This window comes from Octopus sinensis, linkage group LG24 (assembly GCF_006345805.1).
Source record: "Octopus sinensis linkage group LG24, ASM634580v1, whole genome shotgun sequence".
NCBI lineage: Eukaryota > Metazoa > Mollusca > Cephalopoda > Octopoda > Octopodidae > Octopus > Octopus sinensis.
In genome coordinates this window covers 17,272,760-17,297,049 of record NC_043020.1, presented here as the reverse complement: position 1 = coordinate 17,297,049, position 24,290 = coordinate 17,272,760, and the positions used below count along the sequence as shown (strand labels likewise).

The 24,290-nt window shown below is 36.9% G+C and overlaps 2 protein-coding genes across 10 annotated transcripts in view; one reads left to right on the top strand and one right to left on the bottom strand.

The window, feature by feature from the left end:
* LOC115223777 (dihydropyrimidine dehydrogenase [NADP(+)]) overlaps positions 1-5,095 on the top strand; it is a 62,687-nt gene extending 57,592 nt beyond the window's left edge. Inside the window, exons 22-23 of the mRNA XM_029794445.2 lie at positions 2,454-2,565; positions 4,866-5,095. Coding sequence (XP_029650305.1) covers positions 2,454-2,565; positions 4,866-4,999 — 246 coding nt within the window. The 3' untranslated portion in view covers positions 5,000-5,095. The remainder of the gene's footprint in view (positions 1-2,453; positions 2,566-4,865) is intronic.
* The window catches only part of LOC115223970 (histone-lysine N-methyltransferase, H3 lysine-79 specific-like), a 204,026-nt gene that overhangs the window by 3,043 nt on the left and 176,693 nt on the right, over positions 1-24,290 (bottom strand). For 7 of the 9 annotated variants that reach the window (XM_029794725.2, XM_029794728.2, XM_029794726.2 and 4 more), the window contains 3 exons: positions 21,022-22,801; positions 16,722-17,735; positions 10,750-13,994 (listed from right to left, as the gene is read on the bottom strand). In XM_029794725.2, coding sequence (XP_029650585.1) covers positions 13,948-13,994; positions 16,722-17,735; positions 21,022-22,801 — 2,841 coding nt within the window. In that variant the 3' untranslated portion in view covers positions 10,750-13,947. Of the gene's footprint in view, positions 1-10,749; positions 13,995-16,721; positions 17,736-21,021; positions 22,802-24,290 lie in introns of those variants that run through there. The other 2 variants (XM_036512733.1, XM_036512732.1) reach the window with 2 other exon arrangements.

Sequence of the window (24,290 nt, the reverse complement as noted above, 5' to 3'; positions counted from 1 at the left end):
CCCTTATTGCAGCAGTCCTTCAGCTTTTCTAAGCCCTGTAAAAGAACTCAGAAGGTTGAGCCTCCAACCAGGCCTTTTGCAATGCCCTTAAAGCCAGGAACTTTTCACTACCCCTTGTATATGTATATGTCATCATCATTGTTTAACATCAGTTTTTCCATGCCAGCATGGGTTGGATGGCTTGACAGAAATTGGCCAGCTGGCCGGGCTCCAGTTGTCTGCTTTGGCATGATTTTCATGGCTAGGTGTCCTTCTTAATGCTAACTACTTTACAGAGTGTGCTGGATGCTGTGTGCTATCGGCACAAGTACTTCTATGTGGCACCACTACAAGTGCATTATATCTGAGACCCCCTTCGGTCACAACACAGACCATTGGATTGCACCTAGAAAGTTACTCTCCCAGGCACAAGTCTGGGCAAAGTTGTTTATGTCTTCCCATGCATACCGGCCTCCCCTCTCAATGCCACCAGTGTTATCCAAGGGAAAGGCAAGGGCCGATACAGCTTGGCACCTGTAACATCGCAACTCATTTCTACAGCTGAGTGAATTGGAGCAATGTGAAATAAAGTGTCTTGCTCAAGAACACAACACGTAGCCCGGTCCGGAATTCGAGCTCACAACCTCATAATCGTAAGCTTGACACTCTAACCACTGAGCCATGCGCCTTCACATAAGTGCATTTTATATATATATATATATATATATATATACACACACGTCACTGCTTGGAACCTTAGGCAAGTGTCTTCAACTTTAGCCCAAAGCCGACGAAAGCCATGTGATAAAATAAGTACCAAGCTTAAAAATAATTACTGGATCATACCTCACCTACAACCCAACCATGCCCACAACCACTGTTGTTATTCCCCCACCCCTCTGTTTTCTTTCATGTACCTATGTGCACCCAATTATATCCCCATTTATTCCTTCCCTTCCCCCGCAACTCATCCTCCTAATACCCCCTCCCTCTACCAGTGCCCACTCATTACATCACCCTACCTCTAGCTCCCGCTCTCCTTTTGCAATGCATTGAACTCGCCCACCCATTCAATCTCACAAATCCCTGGTCCACCTCATGTATGTGTCCATATCTTGCACTGGCTACACCAAATGGAATTTCTACCTAAACCTTTTCTGCATATTGAACAGAGCCATTTCTGAAGAGATTAATAATTTGTCTGCTTTGGCCTTTGTTAAAATTAATTCTAAGGCTCTTTGATTTCATGTCAGGAATTTATTCTCTAACTTTTGATAGTGATTCAATTATAAGACCAAGGTCATCAGTATAGAGGAGCACCCACGGGCAACCAGTTTTGGATCTTTTCCTTTTGAACGGCACTTGTCAACACAATTTCTAGTTAACTAAACACTTTTAAACTTCGTATACTGGTAGAATGTGTCAAAATAAAACATTTTTTTCTCTTGGCTTTCTTGAGAAAATTGTCATTCGTTTGTTTAATGTAGTTTAATTTTTCGAATTTTAACCAATGAATCGCCTCTAGTGAGCTAAAATCATTTGCTGCGTCTAAAACTGAGACAACATCCTGTCACTAACCCTCACCCTAAATTTTAGCCTTTCATTTTTTTTTTTCTTAATTGTTAAATTAATTTAGACACACGCATAACAATTAAAGTAATTTAACAATTAAGAAAAAAGAAACGAAAGGCTAAAATTTAGGGTGAGGGTGAAGGTTAGGGTTAGTGACAGGATGTTGTCTCAGTTTTAGATGCAGCAAATGATTTTAGCTAAATAGAGGCGATTCATTGGTTAAAATTCGAAAAATTAAACTATGTTAAACAAACGAATTACAATTTTCTCAAGAAAGCCAAGAGGAAAAAATGTTTTATTTTGACACATTCTACCAGTATACGAAGTTTTAAAGTGTTTAGTTAACTAGAAATTTTGTTGTCATGTGCCGTTCAAAAGGAAAAGATCCCTAGTTTTAAATTCCTCTGTTATGGCCTGGAGGACTATGATAAATGAAAGGGGCCTGAGGAGTAATTTCTGGTGAACTCTTACCTGCACCCTAACTTCGTCACTATACTCTTTGCTGACTGTCACCTTACTGACAACATCATTGTGCATGGCTTGAACATCTCTCACCAACACTCATCTACCCTATCTTCCACATGGGACGCCAGACGAGTAAGGGACTTTGTCAAAGACTTTCTCTGTATCAACAAATGCAAAGAACAGCAGTTTATTTTTCACTAAGTAATTCTCCTGCAGTTGCCTTATTAAGAAGAAAGCATCAGTAGCGTTTTGCCCTGGTACAAAACCAAACTGCATCTCACTCAGTGTGTCCATATAAAACCAACATTATCATATTTCACATCATAAGGAATTTGTTACAATCTGTTAATTACATCAACTTTAAATTCTAATATTAACACTTCTAAATTATATTGATATTATTTTTTTTTAATTCTGTTCCCCCCTACTCCCTGCAGGATTTGTGCATCAACTGTGGAAAGTGTTACATGGTGTGCAACGACTCTGGATATCAAGCAATAACTTTTGACTCGGTGACTCACAAAGCTCATGTTACAGATAACTGTACAGGTAAGTGGAATATTCTTTTACTTGTTTTGGTCATGCTGGAGTACTGCCTTCAATGGTTTTTAGTCAAATGAATCAACCCCAGGACATATTTTTTAAGCCTAGTACATATTCTATCAGTCTCTTTTGCCAAACCACTAAGTTACAGGGATGTAAACACACTAACACTGGTTGTCAAGCAGTGAGGGGGGGACAAACAGACACAAAGTCACACAGTCACACACACACACACCACACACACACACACACACATATACACAGCAGGCTTCTTTCAATTTTCATTTACCAAATTCACTCAAGGCTTTGGTTGGCCTGGGGCTATAGTGGAAGACACTTGCCCATGCTGCTATACAGTAGGACTGAACCCAGAACCATGTGGTTAAGAGGCAAGCTTTTTACCACACAGCCACACCTGTGCCTACATAAACTTTTTGGTTCTGAGTCTCTCTCTTCTGTGAATATGACTGGTTTGATGTCTAATCCCAAAATGTGACATACATATCCATCTTCTTAGTTATCATCATCATCATCGTTTAACATCCGCTTTCCATGCTAGCATGGTTTGGACAATTTGACTGAGGACTGGCGAACCAGATGGCTGCACCAGGCTCCAATCTTGATCTGGCAGAGTTTTTACAGCTGGATGCCTTTTGTAATGCCAACCACTCCAAGAGTGTAGTTATATATAGTTATATAGAGTTTATATATAGTTCAAATTTAAGGAAAACAAAAGATGAAGACCAGTGAGGGAACAACGAGTGGGCGTATTAGTTTGATGCTTGGGAAGAATGGAAAAGTCTTTGACATTTCGAGTTTATGTTCTTGAACAGAAGGAATTGAGAGGAAAAAAAATGGAGAGAGACTAAAAAAAGAAAAAAGAGAGAAAAAAATGTGTAGAGATTAATGGTTCAACATGATGTCTAGATAGACGACATGCCAGTGGTTTTTTGGGCCTGGAGAGCCCTGTTAGGGTCTCAGCTACGGGTTAAGTAGCATATAACTATCTGAATCAAGGTACATTGAAATCATAGGAACATAGTATGGTGGATGAAAGCTATTTCAGCAAGTGAATTTATTGATTCAGTGATGAGTATCACGAGATGCTGAGCAGATGAACAGACAACAAACTGTTGTGTAGATGAGATATTTCAGCTAATGAGAGACCATCATCATCGTTTAACGTCTGCTTTCCATGCTAGCATGGGTTGGATGGTTCAACTGGGGTCTGGGGAGCCAGAAGGCTGCGCCAGGCCCAGTCTGATTTGGCAGTGTTTCTACAGCTGGATGCCCTTCCTAACGCCAACCACTCCGTGAGTGTAGTGGGTGCTTTTTACGTGCCACCTGCACAGGTGCCAGACGAGGCTGGCAAATGGCCACAATCGGATGGTGCTTTTTACATGCCACCGGCACGGAGGCCAAATGTGACTAAAAAGCCAAGTCAGACATTAATGCCTCATCACTTGATTGGGGCATTGGTGTGGAAGAGTTACATTGATCTGAATAAGTCGGCCAACATGGATGGATGACAGACCAGCTGGTTTTTTTTAAATATTTACCAAATTGGTGCCATGTAAAAAGCACCCAGCCACACTCTGTAGAGTGGTTGGTATTATGAAGGGTATCCAACCATAGAAATCAAGCCAAATCAGATTGGAGTCTGGTGCAGCTCTCCTGCTTTCCAGTTCTGTCCAACCCATGCCAGCATGGAAAGCAAGATGTATGATGATAATAATCCTTTCTACTACAGGCACAAGGCCTGAAATTTGTAGGGAGCAGGTAAGTCAATCACATCTATCCCAGTGCTTGATTAGCACTTAATTTATTGACCCCGAAAGGAGAATGATGATCCCCCTCCATTCCTGACAATCATGTTATTTCTGTTTTATGTGCTCCTTATGTTTGATCTAGTGAAGGCGCATGGCTCAGTGGTTAGAGCGTCAAGCTTACGATCATGAGGTTGTGAGCTCGAATTCCAGACCAGGCTGTGTGTTGTGTTCTTGAGCAAGACACTTTATTTCACGTTGCTCCACTTCACTCAGCTGTAGAAATGAGTTACGATGTCACAAGTACCAAGCTGTATTGGCCGTTGCCTTTCCCATGGATAACACTGGTGGCGTGGAGAGGGGAGGCCGGTATGCATGGGCGACTACTGGTCTTCCATAAACAACCTTGCCCGGATTTATGCCTGGGAGGGTAACTTTCTAGGTGCAATCCCATGGTCTGTGTCGTGACCAAAGGAGGTCTCAGATGTTTGATCTGGTGGATCAGTTAACCAATTTCTTCATTCTTTTGTTTACTTGCAGGTTGCAACCTTTGTGCATCTGTGTGTCCCATTATTAACTGCATTGATATGATACCACGTACAACACCATTTGCTCCAAAGAGAGGTCCGTTCCCACTTAAAATCAGCACCAGCAGCCAACTTGGAGAGTATTGATCTTGTCAGATTCACATAACCAAAGAATGATTAAAATTTAATCACTTATAAATCATTTGTTTAATTGTTTATAAATAAATTCTTTATAATCAGTTATATATATACATACATATATGTATACATGCAGACGTATATATGTATTTATACACACACACATATATTTACAGACCCATACATATCTATATGGTATGCATGTAATATATATATATGTGTATATATGTATGTCATATGTACGTGTCTTTATATATATGTATTCATAATTTCAAATAAATTAATTATTTACAATTACAATGCAATATGTACAAATTAAATATTATTATTATATGTATTGTTTCTTTTTTTGTTTGATTTTTATTTTAAAATTGCCCAGCACACTGTAAAGTGGTTGGTGTTAGGAAGGGCATCCATCTGTAGAAACCAAGCCAAATCAGACTGGAACCCTAGTCAGCTCTCCTGCTTGCTAGCTCTGGTAAAAAACCTTCCAACCCATGCCCGCATGGTAAATGTTTGTTTATAAATAAATTCTTTATAATCAGTTATATATATATACATGTATACATGCAGACGTATATATACACACACACACACACACATATAGACCCATACATATCTATATGGTATGCGTGTGTAATATATATATATATATGTATGTATGTCATATAATAATATTATGGCTAGATCCATAATCACCGCTGACTGAACTGAATAGTTTTATAATTGTCATTACATAGAGCAAACAAAAATGAAAAACCAAGTCCAGTTAAAATGACTGCAGTTTTATTATAAAATAACAGGTATATTACACATATAACACATGATTGATTTTACATTGTTGAGAATGGTAGTGGTAAGTCACTCAGTAGAGATGAGAGTGTTGAGGTTTACTCGAGAGATGAGATGGAAAGTGGAAGGTAGCCAAGACACTAACAAAGTGTAGTGTGGTGATTGGGGGGTGTGAAAAAAAATGCTGGTAGTAACCAGCAAAATACAATATTTACATCAGACGAGACAATTTAAAGCAATACAAGATTGGAGTGTTACAAAAGAAACAAAAAAAAAAAAAAAAAAAAATTCTGATGGACATTCATATAGTTTTGTTACTGAGAGTCTGTTGACATGTTTTTACATGTGGTAGCACAAAGAAAGGAGGACAAATGAGCGGATGTAGACATATTTAGTTTTCAGAATATTGCTATTTTTAATTATTGGTTGTTGAATAACTTAAATTATAAGAAATTAAAATAAAAAGCTGGCGGTTGAAAGATATCTGAACCTTTGACTGTACAATGAAGTAAAAACAAAATCTAGGGCAGGGTGGGGCGGGTTGTTCTTCAAACAATGAGACCAAATCATACATACATATATATATTCTTTTATTTGTTTCAGTCATTTGACTGTGGCCATGCTGGAGCACCGCCTTTAGTCGAGCAAATCGACCCCCAGGACTTATTCTTTGTAAGCCTAGTACTTATTCTATCAGTCTCTCTTGCCGAACCGCTAAGTGACGGGGACGTAAACACACCAGCATCGGTTGTCAAGCGATGTTGGTGGGGACAAACAAAGACACACAAAAATATACATACATATATATACATAAAATGAAATGAAAACACAACACGGGGTGCTTTATTCTTCAGTCAAACAATGAGAGACAAAGTGATTTTATATATATACATATATATACACATACATACATACATATATATTGCATAATCATAGTTTATGATGTGCATAGGTAGGACTCCATAAATAATAATATAGATAAAATAATTCCTGTCTGCCATATGAAGTATAAAATAGGTTTGTTTGCTTGTTTTTTTTTTGTTTCTTTTCTTTTCTTTTTTCTTTTGTTCTCTCAAGAAATAGATTTCTATATATTTGGTAGTAATAAAAAATAATCTGAACTACATGAAAGCAATAAGGTCAGATTGTGTATATTTATAGAAAATTTAGATTTAGAAAATAGCTTTTATGGGGGGGAAGGAAGGACAAGAAAAAAAAAATTTTAATAAAAGTGAAAAGGCAAATAAATTTTGATTATTTTTCTTTCGTAAAATAAAATATATTTAAAAAAGTAAAAAAAAAAAAAACTTGAGATCTGAAGAAAAATTAAAAAGAAATCAATGGACCTACTATATATATAAACCGTCGATTCTAATACATATTTTTATGGATGCTGACCTAACAGGATAAAATACTTTTCATGTGAACATCATTGCAACATAAACAAAACACAGAAATAATTATAATTATCTTTACATCTTGGAAAGAATGACATGCAACCAATCTAAAACTGAAATTCAGTGGACTAACTAGATACCATTTTATCCCCCTGTTTTTTCTTTTCTAAGAAGCTGATGATCTAAATTGAAAATCTAGGTGGAGACAACTGCAACAAATAGTGGTCTAATACCCATACAAATAGTGGTCTAAATACTCAGTCGACACTGTATTGCTACTTAGTCTCAAACAGAATATAGATGACTGTTCAGACAATGTCTCATGAACATATTCTTTCACTTGCTTCAGTCATGTGACTGCTGCCATGCTGGACCACCACCTTTTAGTCAAACAAATCGACCTCCATGTTTTCAAACCTAGTACTTATTTTATCATACTCTTTTGCTGAACAGCTAGGTTACAGGGGCATCCAAATCCACTCAAGGCTTTGATCATCCTGAGGCTATAGTAGAAGACACTTGCCACGGAGTGGAACTGAACCCAGAACCATGTGGTTGGGAAGCAAGCTTCTTACCACACAGCCACGCCTGCGCCTGTCTGAAGATTACAAGGCATGTTATAAAAACCCGGCTAGACCCATGACTCCATAAGCAAGAAATTATTAGTAGCTCGTGTCTTTACGCTCTGTCCATTAAACGTTATTTCTCACAGGATGGAGTACTTGTTTTGTTGATCTTATCTTTACATTTTACTTCTTTCAATCATTTGACTGTGGCCATGCTGGAGCACTGCCTTGAAGAATTTTTAATCAAATGAATCGATCCCAGTACCTTATCTCCATTATCATCATTAAGGTGGTGAATTGGCAGAAATGATGCCACATCTGAAAAAATGCTTAGTGGCATTTCTCATAATTCTTTACATACTTATTGGTTTCATATACACTAAACAGGTCAGACAGTTGGAAAAAATTCCTAACATCAGACTACAAGAAGTAACCCTAAATGCCAAGAACATTCTTAAGTTTCCTAGTTGTCCCTAATAATACTATGTTATTATTATTATTGTTATTATTATTAGTCATCTCTGTTCTAAAAAGACAAGTGGAAATAATTTTTGACAAACAATGGTTATACCAATTCTAAATACAATTTGAAATTTTCTGAGCAGATAATTCCAGGAATAAATCTCAATGGTTCAATCCCACCTAATTTCTCTCAATACGCAATTACATTAATTCCCCTGAGTCCCTATTCATTGATTGCTACCACTCTTAGAGGACAGTCATTCCAAGTTGCTAAGCTTCCTCGATACTTAATTCTTTGCTTTTATTTTTTTTTTAGTGTTTTTTTTTCTTTTTGTTGCATTGCAAGTTTTTAAGAACTGAATAAATAAAGCAAATTTAATTAACAATGATTGACAGACACTGATTAGTTCAGGGGTTGGGGTGGGGGTGAAGGAATGAAGCGATACCCACCAGACACTCAGAAATATGATACATGTATATATACACACACACACATATACATACAAATATAATATATATACACAAATATATACATACATACATATATACATACATGTATACATATATACAGATATATATATACATACATACGCATACATATACCCACACAATTTTGTTAGTGAAATAGGCTGTTGGAAAAGGGTGGGTGAATGGGTTGGCGGAGAGGTGAATGTTTTGCATGATTTCATAATTAAATTATTTTTGTTAGTTATAAAAAGAAAGGAGGAAAGGCAGGGGACGAATCTTTAGATATTCTACAGTTGAAGAAACTGTTTAGAGTTTATACATCATAACCCTAGCATTGGTGGAGGTGGCAGGGGATTACAGTAAATTTCAAATTTTAAATAGGGTGGCTTATATACATATGGGATTTAGTGGGGAGATAGATAGATGGCGAAATTATCGAGAAATGAATAGAAAACATTTAAATTATTAATACATACACACATATTTATATATATACATATATGTATGTATGTACATCAAACTTAATATAATTAATCAAATTATAAACAAAATGGTTGTATCTTAGAAATATAAGAGATTAGTTGCAAATACAAATTAATTTTTTGAGGTTTTCTTAAATATACTCAAAATTCGTGGAAACGTGGCAAAAAAAAAAAAAAGTGGGAACTTTTTTTTTTTCTGTAAGCAGACATGAAAAATATCTTAACTTAGCTTTGACATCTAGGTTAATTTTATGTATGAAATGCGTGGGTTTTTTATTATCTTGTCTAGAAAAAGTATAGGAATTCATACACAAGCAGACAGAAATACTGAATGCTTGCTGTCTTCAACGAAGCACATCAAATCTGAGTGAATGTCTGGGAGAACAACAGAGCGACACTTTTGGTAGCAATTTAACCCTTTGGCAATTTAAACCATCCATGTCCAGCCAAATATTCTACCTGCTTTGTGTTTAAACTAGCCAGATCTGGCCGCCTTCCATACCTACCCTACTATGTCACTGTAAAAATAAACAATCATACCACTGAAATCTCGAAGCTATGAGATAATGCATGATTAGCATTCAAGACAAGGTGAATAAATAAGCATTACATTTGACAGAGTAATCTGAATGCTAAATGGTTAACCTTTTAGCATTTAAACGGGCCATATCAAGCCCAAATATTCTAAATGCTTCATTTTCAAACCAGCCAGATCTGGCTTCTCACACCTACCCTACAATGTTGTTCTAAAAATGTGCAATCACACCGTTGACATCTCAAAGCTATGAGATAATGCATGATTAATTCAAAACAATGTGAATAAATAAGCATTGCGTTTGACAGAGTAATCTGAATGCTGAAGGATTAAAGTAGTTTGTGTGGAAACAACAGAAATGAACAACAAAAAGAGGGAACAAGACTAAGAAGCAAGGAGCCACATAACCTATTCATAACCTATAACAACAACAACAATAACAACTACAACGAAATGCACAGAAGATCGAATGGTGTTTCCCCAAATCAGCTCTCTAGTTTGTGGTAAAATGTCTGATTTAATAGCTGGTTTTGGCAGTGATAGAGCTATAGATTTTGTTTTTTGTTTGGAATGATATCACCAAAATGTTGGAGAAGGGAGAGGAGAAAACAAGTATATATAAAAAATGCAACGAAACTGAATGAAAAAAAGACATTCTCTTTTCCCCCTGCTCCATCAATAACTTGGTAAATGTTGTTCCCATCGTTAAATTTCACATACATACATACATATACATACATACATATATATATACATATATATATATATATATATATATATGTATGTATATTATACACACACATACAACATAGGTTATGAATAATTAAATAGCTAGTGCAAAATGATAGCTTAAATATGATTGGTCAAAATAATGTTCAACTATCTCCCAGCTTTTGAGATCAGTGACAAACCCAGTAGTAGTAGTAGTAGTAGTAGTAGTAGAGCAGTGATGTCAGCATGGTGGTGGTGTTGATGGTGGCAGCATGGTGGTGTTGGCAATTTCAAAGACACAGGGTGGGGATGATGTAAACTCCTATTTATGTATTAAGAGATCAAATTTTGTTGGTTTTTTATTTATTTTTTTAAAAATTTTATCTTATTGTTTGACAATGAGTAAATTACCATGTACAATCATTAAAGTATGAGTGAAAAACTAATACAGAGTCAGCTCATTACATGCACTAATCTCAAGTGAGTGGAATGAACATGTATTGAAATCCTGTTCTGTTTGACTACCTTAAACCCTAAAGGCTTCATTTCACAATTTTTAAAGTTTGTCCTGAGATTTGGAGATCTATTGAACCATTCTGACAGGGTTTAACTGGTAATACACCATGACTGTCAGAGAATGTTGCAGAAGTTGCAGACCTCAACAATTGATCATTGCACTGTTGAAAAGGAGTGGAGTTGTCGAATGTTTGTATAGAAGGGGGAAAGATAGTTCAGAGAGAGATGATGAGGAAGATGTATAAAGGTTTATCTAGAGACAGAAAAAAGAGAGGAAGAATATAAAGGTTTATTAGGGGAGAGAGACAATTATCCATTTTGCATCTGCTTTCCCATGCCAGCATGGGTTAGACAGATAACTATGGTTCAAATCACCTCCATAAACAGAATTACTGCTTCCTTTGATGGCTTAGAGATATCTTGCCTGTACAGTCCATTTCTGATAGGGTTTCTATGGTTGAATGCCCTTCTTAATGTCAACCATTTTACAGAGCATATTGGATGCATCTAATTGTACAACCAACACTAGAGAAGTTGGCTTGTCTAACCCCCAGCAAGACTAAAGTGTCCTCTTCATGATGTTTCCATTCATTCAAGACATGACTGAGAGAGTGAATAGAAGAGAGAGAACTAGGACTGCAGAGAAAATAGAAGAAAGAGCTAGTGATAGGCAGCTACACGAGGATTACTGGTAAGGAGGTGGAACTGAAAAACAGCATGATGGGGGAAATGAGGCAGACTGGGTGATAATGGAAATGAGAAAGTTTAAAGAGTGGGGAGTAGCGATAAAGATGAGTGATAGAGAGAAAGTGTGATGGCTAAAGAGTGATAGTAGGGGGAACTGAATATGGAATGGGTATATTTAGTAAGAGTATAAGAGGTGGGATATGTGGGTTTTGTTTAGAATTGAAAAAGTATCTGCCCAACCCTACATATGTGTAACATTGACCTGAAGAAATCAGCATTATCATCATCATCATCACCATCATGGATGGCAATGATAATGTGCCAAACGAAAGGCTTTGTAGAATTTAGTCTGGTCTCCATTATATTATGAATTCAATTCCTATTACTGATGGCTTCGTCATTCTGGGATAGAATTAATTGACTGCTTCTACCCACAGAATTTAGAATAACTTTATCATCATTATTATTATTATTATTATTATCATCATATTTGAATATTGCTTTTATTATCCAACAGCAAATATTGTCAGAGAAATTGAGGTAAACATGACAATTTTCTTTTTAAATCTATCTAAAACCACTAATATACTAAGTGCCATTTTGTCTGCCTGTCTGTTCTGAGTTCAAGTTCCGTTAAGGTCAACTTTTGCTTTCCGTCCTTTCGGGGTCAATAAAATAAGTACCAACTTAGCATTGGAGTTGATGTAACCGATTTACCCCTTCCCCTGAAATTGCTGGCCTTGAGCCAAAACATGAAACCATTGTTATTACTACTACTGATAGTCATGCTGCTTTTAGAGATATGACAGACCCCATATTTCCTACTCTTCGTTAAACCTGACAAGAAAATCTGTTCCGTCTTTAGGAAATTGTTTATGAGATTGCCAAGAATGCAGTAAATGCTACAATATTTCAGACCAATACCCGTCCTACACATAAATCTATAACTAACACCCGACTTTGCTTAACTATAAAATCAAAGACGATAAAAATGAAAATAAAATTAACAAAAAGTTGAAAAATATTCTTTAAAAATCAGAAATAAATTAAATTCAATTTTATAAATAAATAAATAAATATATATGTGTGTGTGTGTGTGTCTAAATGTATTTATGTATGTATAGGTATGAGTGAGAATATGCTTGTAGATGTATGACTCCATTAATATATCTACATATGTACGTATGTATATATATATATATAAATACACACACACACATATATATATAAACATGATATAACTGTATGTGTATGCATTTATATATGTGTGTGTGTGTCTATGTGTACAAGCATGCATACATCTGTTACTAGATAAATATTTTTTGTAAATCTTAAATTTCAATAGCATATAATGAAAAATGGAAGAGAAACATTGTAAAAAGCAATGAATTTAGACAAAGAGAAAGTGAAAGTAAGAGAGATTTAGAACAATGAAAGAAGGGGAGCAATTCCACCAGTCAAACCAATATAAATTTTCTGAAGCAAAAAAAAAAGTAATCCATGATACAGAACTCCCACCTGCACACACTCCATCAAGATAAAGGTTCAACAAAAGCTTTTTTAACAAAAGGAAAAAACAAAAACAAAAAAAAAAACAAAACAAAACGGAAAAGGGGGCGGAGGGGGGAAGGGAGGTAAAGAGAAAAAGTGAAAAATATCGAAGAAAGAGAAAAATGCAAAAAAATAAATCATTATGGAAAAAAAAAATTTTGGAAAAAAACCCCAGAAAAAATGACAAGAGATCAATCTAGACAAAAGGTGAGGGTGGAAAGGGGTAGTGGTGGTAGAAGTGGTAGTTGTGGTGGCAGTTATACTCAGTATCCAACGCCAAGAGTGAAAGGACAAAAACAGACATAATGACATAAAATAACAGAATCACCAACCGCCCAGTCTACCGGCCAACTACCACTGTCCACAGTATGATGGTTAAAAGACGCCACAAATAACATACGCACACATACATACACACACACACACGCACGCTCTCTCTCTCTCACACACGTACATACGCAATAATGTTCTCTGCACATGTAAATGTGTATAAATTGAATGTGTTTGTGTGTGTGTGTATATGTGTATGGATATGAGTGAGGTGGCTGTAAATGTGTGTGTGTGTGTGTCTGTGTGTCCATATATGTCATGATATGATTCCTCTATATCCCACCCATCCCACACGCTCCATTTTTTTTTTTCCTCTCTTGATGTCAAATGATTTACTTTAGATATAAATAATACTAATTACATTGAGTAGTTCGTTCTTTCATTTATGTTCATTTATCATTATTATTATTATTTATTATTATTAATATTATTATTTTAAAACTCCCTAAAAAGGGTGTCTTCAATAGTTCCTGTTGCCACAAGTCTTGCTTTGATTAGTAGAAAGTCCTGCAAAAGAAAAGTGAAAACCATTTATAGATAATATAACAACATTTGACTACAGTTTATGCTGTGAGAAAGAAATGAGGATTGCTGGCGGGGAATATGAAATAAAGGGGAGATGGAGAAATTCGGAGTGGTAATCAAGGGATATCTCAGATTCAGATAAATAAATAAACACATCAATCAAATACTTATATCTCTTCTTCATAAATACATTTGTGTATGTGTGTGCATGTGTGTGTATATATATATGTGTTTGTGTGTGTGTAATCATCACACTTGTGTATGTGTGTGCATGTGTGTATATATATGTGTTTGTGTGTGCATGTGTGTATATATATATGTGTTTGTGTGTGTGTAATCATCATCATAATCATGATCACATTTGTGTATGTGTGTGCATGTGTGTATATATATGTGTTTGTGTGTGTGTGTAATCATCATCATCATGATTACCATCATCTTCAACAACATTGCTTTTAATGTCCACTTTTCTGTGCTCACATGGGTCAGTCGGACAGAATCAGCTGAGGCGGATTTTCTACGCTCACCAGACATGTTTTTACGGAAGATTGGAAACAAAGGACAGCACTTGCAAGACGGTGATACTTGTTTACAACCATCATGTGATATCATGGCAAGGAGACAGAATACACATACACACACGCTCTTTTATTCTTTTATTCGTTTCAATCATCTGACTGTGGCCATGCTGGAGTGCTGCCTTTAAACAATTTGACCCCAGGATTAATTTTTTAAACCTAGTACTTATTCTATCAGTCTCTTTGGCTGAACAACTAAGTTACAGGGATGTAAACACACCAACAACAGTTGTCAAGCGATGATGGGCGAGGTCAAATACAGACAGACACGCACACACACACACACACACATATATATATATATATATATATACAATGGGCTTCTTTCAGTTTCCAAATCCACTCAAAAGGCTTTGGTCGCCCCAAGGCTATAGTAGAAGATATTTGCCGAAGGTGCCACACAGTGGGACTGAACCCAGAACAATGTGGCTGAGAAGCAAGCTTCTTATGACACAGCCACACCTGAGCCTATATTATTTTCATATAAATGATAGGTACAATTTTGGCTGTTTGGTTAAGAAGTTTGCTTCCCAACCATGTGGTTTTGAGTTCAATCACACAGTGGGATTGGGGAAGTGTCTTTTACTACAGCCTTGGACCAACCAAAGTCTTGTGAGTGGATTTGTTAGATAGAAATTGAAAGAAGCCTGTTGTATGTGTGTGTGCGTGTGTGACATCACATAATGTTGTAAACATTCCCAATATTCTGTGCAAACACGTCTGACTGAGGGGAAATATTTACCTTGTTTGGAAGCAGCTAAGAGTTGGTGACAGGAAAGGCACCAAGTCACAGAAAATCTGCTTTGATAAACTCTGTCCGATTCATGCAAGCATGGACAAGTGCAACTTGAAATTATGATGATGATGATGATGATGATAAAGGTAGACACATTAGAACAATATTTAGAGTATGTATCCTTTTTTATAAAAGTGGTAGTTGTAGTAGCCCTGATTGAGACAACAGTGATCTCACCCATTTCATCAGAATATGCTGGAATGGGAAATATGGTTCTCAGATAGATGGACATGTGGAGCAATTTCTTGGATTGTTACATGACAGTCTTCCATGACTATTAGCCAACCGTCCTCAATCAGCTCCTCATTTCAGCTTTTAGATAGCCTGACTACCTTAGAATGCCTCACTCAACACTGAGGTATGATCATGTTTGAAGCAGTTGCACCACTCTTTGACCTGTGTTTTGCCAATGGCATCATCGCCAAAGGCCAGCTGAATCTTCTGGATGGGTTGCTCCTAAACGTCCCAAAGTCATTCTATGTACTATAGACAGAACTGCTCAGTCCGAGCTAACTAGGGGCAACACAACAAAAGTGAAAGCAACCTATAGTCAGATCATCCATTATGTGGTCACTTAACCTGTTAGAAATCACACACTGTCCTCAAATTTTTCTTTTCCATCTTTAAAAAAGAAATGATGGTATGATCAGGGCTGGAATAGTTTTGGTCAAAGATCTGCTCAATCAGGACTATTGTTGAAACACAGATGAGAGACACAGCAATACCACAAATCACACACAGACACACACACTTCTTTTATTTCTTTCATGTGTTTCAGTTATTAGACTGCAGCCATGCTGGGACACTGCCTTGTAGAATATTAGTCAAATGACCACAGGACTTATAAGCCTGGTACTTATTCTATTGGTCTCTTTTGCTGAACCTTGGGCAAGTGTTCTGATGCTGCTAAAAAGGCATTCAAGATTTCAACCAAACACTAGTATATTGCTTAATTACTCCTGGATATGAGTATAAAAAACTGCATCCTTCTACCAAGCCGTGTCAAGCCAGTGTGATAGAGTAGGCACATCAAACCAGTATGATCTCAAGCTCAAATTCGTGGCCACCACAGGAGACTGTGGTTGGTTGGAGAGAACATGCTGAAGCCTCCATTCTGCAGTGGACTGAACTTGGGCAATCCAACCAAGCCAATCCAATCCAATCCAGAATATTGCTCAATTACTCAGCAGATTGTAGCATAGGAATGTAGGTGGACCCTCTTGCTAACCAAACAAACTGAAGTAAAAGCAAAATAACTAGACCTAGTAGGTGGAATTTGAACTCCTGACTACATGGATTAATGTGTGTCGGATGTTTGTAGAATTACATACTTACTGGAAGTTTTGCTGGAACCAGCACTTGGAATTCCATCTCCCTGAGAAGATTCAGCGCCGGTAAATGATGATTTACTGTGATGCTTACTGTGTAGGCTGTTTGTGTTTCGTTGCTCTAAGGAATGGGAGTCCGAGATTCTATAGACATGATCATTGTTCTGTGTCATGAGGCGGTTAAGAATCACTTTACCACCACTTAAATCACCTCGATTAACAATTTCAAAACTCTGACTTTTGTAGCTGTCTGGTTCACTACTGTTGCCATGTGATGAGGAGAAGTCATTTTCCCAATGCTTGTGCAGCCGTTTGCTCTTGCTGCTGCTGCTGCTGCTGCTACTGCTGCTGCTACTGCTTTGCTGATTCCACTGTTTGGTCTTGGAGAAATAGCGCTTCTTGAAGTGTTTCTCAGAAGATTTATCAGCATCCATGGAATAAGACGTATTGTGAAGTGCAGAAACCGAGGAGAAATGCTGAGAATGTAGAGAGTCAGTGCTGTTGTTAACTGGTTCGTTAATGGCAGCATTTGATTTTGACTGGTCCACACTGTCACTAACGGAAGCTGGACTAGATTTGCGTTCTGACGATGTTCGATGGTCGCGATCTGAATTAACACTGTTGATAGCACCGTCTTTCTCAGTGTTCAGCAGACTATTATTCCACTCAGTCCATTCATGAGAATTACTCAAAGGTTCTGCCGGAGAATCAGGAGGTGAGACTGCATCTTGTGCCACATCTGATGGTGGTGTGCCAGGTGGTGTCCGAGGGCCACTCACCACAGAATTGCTGTGTTTCTGTTTGCTGCGGTCATCATCGACTTGAACAATCTCCTTCTTTGAGTGTTTACGTCGTAACTCATTGTCGGGACTCTTGCGTCTCTTCTGTCGACTTCGTTCCACATCATACAAGGCATACTTGGCCAAGGCTTCTAAACTATTCCCCATCTCGAGTTGTTGTTGCAGCTGCCACTTCTTCTTCGGAGACTCATGTGTATCTTTACGGCGCTTACTTCGTCCGCCTGAAATTAAAAATAGCATAATAATCACAATAGGTCTCATTTACACACAGATATGATGAAAATCAGAGTCATTTCTATCCAGAGGCCAGTCACACACAAAAACAATTCAGACACACAAATCAGAAATATATATACAGACACAGATCAGACAAACAGCAATACCACAAATCAGACATACACAAACATATTTATTTTATTTTTTCACTTATTTCAGTCATTAGACTGCAGCCATGCTGGGGCACCACCCCGTAGAATATTAACCAAATGTATTGTATCTCCGATTGGTGTGGCTGCGATAGTTGCACCTATCACAGCCACATCAATTGGAGATACAATACATACATAAAAAAAAAATTCACCAAGAAACAGGCAAAAAAAACCCTGGCTTCAATGTCTCAATTAAACACATTCTCTAAAATTATATAGAGAATGGACTCATACCGTGTGTGTACGCGCACATATACATACATATACACACACACATATATATAATACAAAGTAAGATAGGGGTTATGAGGGTAACCCACTATGGGATATCAGTTATCCAATATACTTTTTGTGTATTATTCTAATGGTATTATTATCTTGCATATTGATGTATATTGTTTTGTTCGATTTTCATGTTCCTATTTATGTAGTTAATAAATAATATGAAATGGTAATATCTTTAAGTTGATGATTGAAATGAATTTGTTCCTGCATTTTCTTATATATATATATATATCTTTTGGGGAACAGTGATTCTCAGAGCACATCACATACAGCTATAAATAAAAGCATGTAAACATCGGGCTGAGTGGAGGAATGTAGCTTAAACCCTTTAAAACTTAAACTGGCCATGTACAGCCGAAATATCTTATATGTTTTATGTTCAAACGGGCCAAATCTAGTATCTCACACCTACCCTACAATGTCATACTAAAAGTAAATAATCCCATAATCAAAAATCTCAAAGCTATGAGATAATGCATGATTAATGTGAATACAATGTGAATAAATGAGCATTACATTTCACAGAGTAATCCGAATGTTAAAGGGTTAACGGTTGTGGAGTTGGACTCATGGTTGTGAGATCGTGATTTCAATTCCTGGACCAGGCAACATGTCATGTTCTTGAGCAAAACATTTCATTTCATGCTGCTCCAGTTCACTCAGAAAAAGGAATAACAACAACAACTGTAAATCAAACCAACAAATGATGCAAAGGTGCAAAACACAATATGCAGAATGTTCATAAATTATCTATACAACTTCCACAATTTATTGTACCTATTAAAGTTGGGATCCATCAATCAACTTCTTTGTTACCAGTGGAGCCCACATAGAAATATTCTGATGTTTCTAGTAAAACTTCATTTATTTGCCTATGTTTTCCAATAAACTCTGCTGAGTTAACCTTTATTTTTCATTTTCTTCTGCATTTTTTCTTTTTCAAATTGTAAAGGTAATTAACGAACATCTTGAATGTATATATATATATATATATATATATATATATATATATATATATTTATAAGGATAATATTGATATTTAAATATCGATATTATCAAGTGGCCAGCATGGGAATAAATACCATACAAAGGTAATAATTTTCACAACTATAAATAAGGTTATTTGAGAGACACCACCATGCCGAAATAGCAGTCAAACCCTCACTCTAAAAACCACCTAAAATGTTCATATCGCGCCATGAGATAAGACAGAGAGACAAAATAAACTAGCAAAAAGATATTACTGGATAATTCAAGATCCTGGATTTCTAGCTTTGCTTCAAATATATATATATATATATATATATATATATATATATATAAATGAAAGAATGGAGTCGAACGACGATTTTAACAAAATTCCTTTACTCTCGACACATGTTTCGAAGGCTGCATATTCCTAATTCCGAAGGAATAAAGGGTGCATTATGCCGCCATCTCATCAGGAAAGACAAGGAACCATGAAGCACCATGAAGAGCAAAACCTTCTTAAAAATATATATATATATATATATATGTATGTATGTATACATATATATCTTTTTTTCTTTTTTTTTTTCGAAAAGTGGTTCTTGAAGAGGCACATCACAAACAGCTATAAATAATAGCATGTAAATATTGGGCTGAGCAGATGCCCATGGCCAAGTGGTTAAGGTGTTGGGCTCATGATCGTAAGATTTCAAGACTGGGCAACATGTGTCCTTGAACAAAACACTTAATTTCAAGTTGCTCCACCTCACTCAGCTGAATAATTTGGCAATCCATCCAGGTGGGGAATATATATGTCATGAAAACCAGGAAATCAACCCTAGGGGTCCGTCCATATGACTCAGGAGGGGGCTTTGTTCTTTCTTTTAAATATTGGGATGAAAAAAACCTATTGGATAGAAAACATCAAAACCAGCCTGTGAGACTCAAACCCACATCTGGAGACATGGCACACATTCTACCAGGGTATGAATTAACTACTAAGATTTCAATGTAAACAATATTGTTGACATCAGTTTAAAGAAAGGAAACAGCAAAAGGATGACTATTTGAAGATGGCATGCGTTTGGTTGAAAATCTTTTGTAGCCAGTGTGAGAGGTACCTATGAAATCTGTGATGCCATGAATACTGTGTTAACCTCTACCAAATCACATCCTCCAAGACAAAGTTGTCAGTGGAAGGGGGTGGGGAGATATGAGTACAACAAATACATATGCCCCCATCCCCAACAACAACAACACAAATCAATCAGTTTATCTTAATTAAAACTACATTAAATAAAATAACACTGTGTAACAAGATTTCAATTTTTTTGTCTTTGGTCAGTAAGTGCTGTTTCCTATTTGCTTCTATCTAGAAATCAAAGGAAATCACTACCATTCCCATCAAACTCTGCTTTTCTGATTCAGACATGAATGTTTTGAAACTGACCTATTTTCCATTACATTTCAGACAGATGCAGTGCTGAGTTGCTGAAGCAGAAATATTGTTATAGCAAATATTCTGCTCAATACCACAGATTTGCTTGTCACATGCTTGACCTTAACCACTTGAGTATATCCCTCGGTGGTTGACAATATGTGCATCTCTGATCGTGAGCAGGAATAATGGAGGGAAGCATCATAGCCATGTGCTGAGAGGGATTCTTTGGGGTTTGAATAAATGTCACAAAAGCAAAGTTTGAAGGAAATATTAACCATTTTTCATACTTTCTAGCAGCAAGCAAATAGGAAATAAAAGTTGCTACCCAAGGGCAAAAATTGTGTTACACAGTGTAGTTAAAAACAAATGATGGAAAATACTAACCTCCACTTGAACTGACAGAGCCAGACCTATGCGGACTGAAGTCTCTGTGGGCAGACTGACTTGAAGAATCTGAAGATACTGCATGAGGCTGAGTGGTAATTGATGGCAGAGTAACAGCAGCGGTGGTGGTCGTGGGGAAAGGTTCACACTCATTCTTCAGGTTATCACTACTGGACTGTTTTGATTCGCTGAAATGAGAATGTTTGTGGCTACTGTGATGAGATTTACCAGATGAATGCTTTTTCTTCTCCTTGCGTTTCTCTGAACTCGAGTGTGAATGTGAGTGTGAGTGTGAATGAGAGTGTGAATGTGAGTAAGCGGCGCCTGCAGAGGATGGAGAAACTTGAAAGTCACACTCCCGCGTCAAAGTCGAATGTGAGTAAGCACCACCAGCAGAGGAAGGCGATACTTGGAAGTCACACTCACGCGTTGATGTCGAGTGTGAATAAGCACCACCCGTGGAGGAAGGAGACACCTGAAAGTCACACTCCCGTGTCGACGTCTTCAAGATTGAAATCTTAGTTCCACCCATTGACTGGATCGATCTTTTGCAGCAGTAGCTCTTGGAACTCTTACTAGATGTCCCTGAAGAATATTCAGAGAATGGGCTGTACCTCGATTCAGACGTGGAACTCGACTGAGGAGAATTCAGTTTTGTATACTCAGAGTTCTTTGAGCTGTTCTGTCTGTTGAGCACAGCAGAGCTGATCTTAAGCGTGCAAGGATTCTGATGAGTTTCATCACTGTTGGTGCTGGCAGACTCTGAACTGCTACGACTGCTAGGACGGCTAACAGGAGAATGTCGATGGTGAGATTCAGACACAGGTGTGATAACGTACGTAGGTGGTCCGATCTTGTCTCCACTACTGTCCAAACATTTGCTGGTTATGCGAAGTTTCAATGGAGATTTTGCATTAGTAAAGGCAACCTTATGTTCTGAGAAACTACTCTTGCTGGACATTACTTGACTACTGTGTTTCACGGCATCACTCACCACACCATTTCGGATGCGATTGGCACTGGAAACGGCTTTCTTCTCTTTCGACTCACTTGAGCTTTTATGGGAACTGCTACTATGTTTGTCCTTGTAGTCAGGTGAATGATGAGAATTTGATTTGTAAGATGACTTTGAGACTGAAATAGTAACTGGCTCACGGTTCCCGTTTTGTTTATATGAAGAATGTGACGATGACAAAGATGATGAAGAAGTTTCTCTGGAATCTTCTGAAGATTTATGATCATGTGACTGAGAGGACAAATTCTCTTGTCTTGTTCGAGTCTCCTCCGTTTTGCACACAACCGATTTTTTATTGCCGTTCTCAGGCTTGAACACTTGACTCTTCACAGTTTTCTCAATCGGTTCCTCATTGTCATCGTCGTCATCGTCTTCCTCCTCATCATCATCATCTTCCTCCTCCTCCTCTTCTTTCTCGCTCTTTTCCTCTTCCTTTGTTGTTTTAGAGCTTTTAGCAGATTTGTCGAGTGGTTTGTTGCTGTTGTCCACAGCCATGGCGTTGACGGGATGAGATTTGACGTCCACTTTCTCTTGCTGCTCACGTTCTTCTTTGTGGTCGGCAGAGTCAACTGTCGGTGTTCCACTATGAGCAAGTGCTGAGTCTTGCAGCTGCAGTGAGACAATGTCCCCATGTCTCTTCTCCAACTCCTGAACCTCCACTTCCAACTGGTCCACTCGGGTTAACAACTGTTTGTTGTGGTTGAGCAAAACAGACACTTCACTAACAAGTTGTTTTTCAGCATAAGGAAGAGTGGTGAAGCCGTTCTGGAAGGAGAAGAAGAAGGAGAAAAAAGAAAAGAAAAAAGCAATAAGCATGTTAGTATTCATGGAAATCAAGTTATTCCAAAGTAATTTAGAAGAATTTGGATAAATTATTAAATAAATGAATAAATGCAAGAAAAGAGAAAAAGACAAGAATGGTGAGTGAAAAACAAAAAAGAATTTTCATAAAATTTTTGAGGGAAAAAGGTCTAAAAGGAAAAAAAAAAAACAAAAAAAAAATCAGAAAATGGAGTTACAATATAGAAAATACAAAAATGGTTAATGTAAACTTTTATGAGGAAATATAAGTGCAAAGCAAAAAGATAAGATTAACTCTTTTAACACCAGATCACTGGAAACCACCCCTCGTTCAATGATATAAGCTTCTCGTTTTATCCTTTAGCATTTAAACCAACCATATCAAACCCAAATATTCTACCTGCTTTATGTTTAACCCTTTCGTAACCAACCCGGCTGAAACCGCCTCTGGCTCTGTAGTATAAATGTCTTGTTTTCATAAGTTTTGAATTAAAATCTTTCACCAAACCTTAGTCATAATTTATGTTCCTAACACTAGCTGAATGATAACTAAGTTATTTTACTAAATTCTTTGCTATATCTAAAAATAATTCAGAGAAACACTGAGCAGCTCAAAATAAATACGGTAATGAAAGGGTTAAAGCAACCAGATCTAGCTTCTCACACCTGCTGTACAATGTCATTCTAAAACTAAACAATCAAATCATTAAAATCTTCAAGGTACAAGATAATGCATAATTAATTCAAAACATTGAGCATAAATAAGCATTACATTTAACAGAGTAATCTGGATGCCAAAGGGTTAAACTAGCCATACACCCAAATATTCTAAATGTTTTATGTTCAAACCTACCAGATTCAGCCTCTCACACCTACCCTACAATGTCATTCTAAACATAAACAATCACATCATAGAAATGCCAAAGCTACAAGTTCATGCATTCAAAACGATGGGAATAAATAAGCATTACATTTGAGTAATCTCAATGTTAAAAGGTTCACGTAATCTAAATTAAAATCTTCCATCAAAATTTCATATTGGTTTATGCTCCAAACGCCAATGTGATAAGGACAAAGTTACTTTACGAAATTCTTCATTATTTCAACAATAAATACGGTAGAGAAAGGGTTAAGGGGTGTGGTTAGTTCAAGACATACTGCTTCAGTTGTAGAGCTACTGTAACTGCCAATGAAAGAGTGTACAAACACAGACACACACACATATATATATTCACACACTGTAGTAACAAATTACTGATGGGTTAACAGTGTTTTCTTTTAATGCTACATACCAACTGTGTTTTACAGACAGCATGTTTATACATATTAAAGCTATCTCATAGACATAAACACTGTCTTTTATATACTATGTCTCTATAGAAAGGCAAAGGAATCAGCCTGACTATTTTCAATCCTGTATTTGGGACTTAATTAGCAACAAAAACCTTCTGTA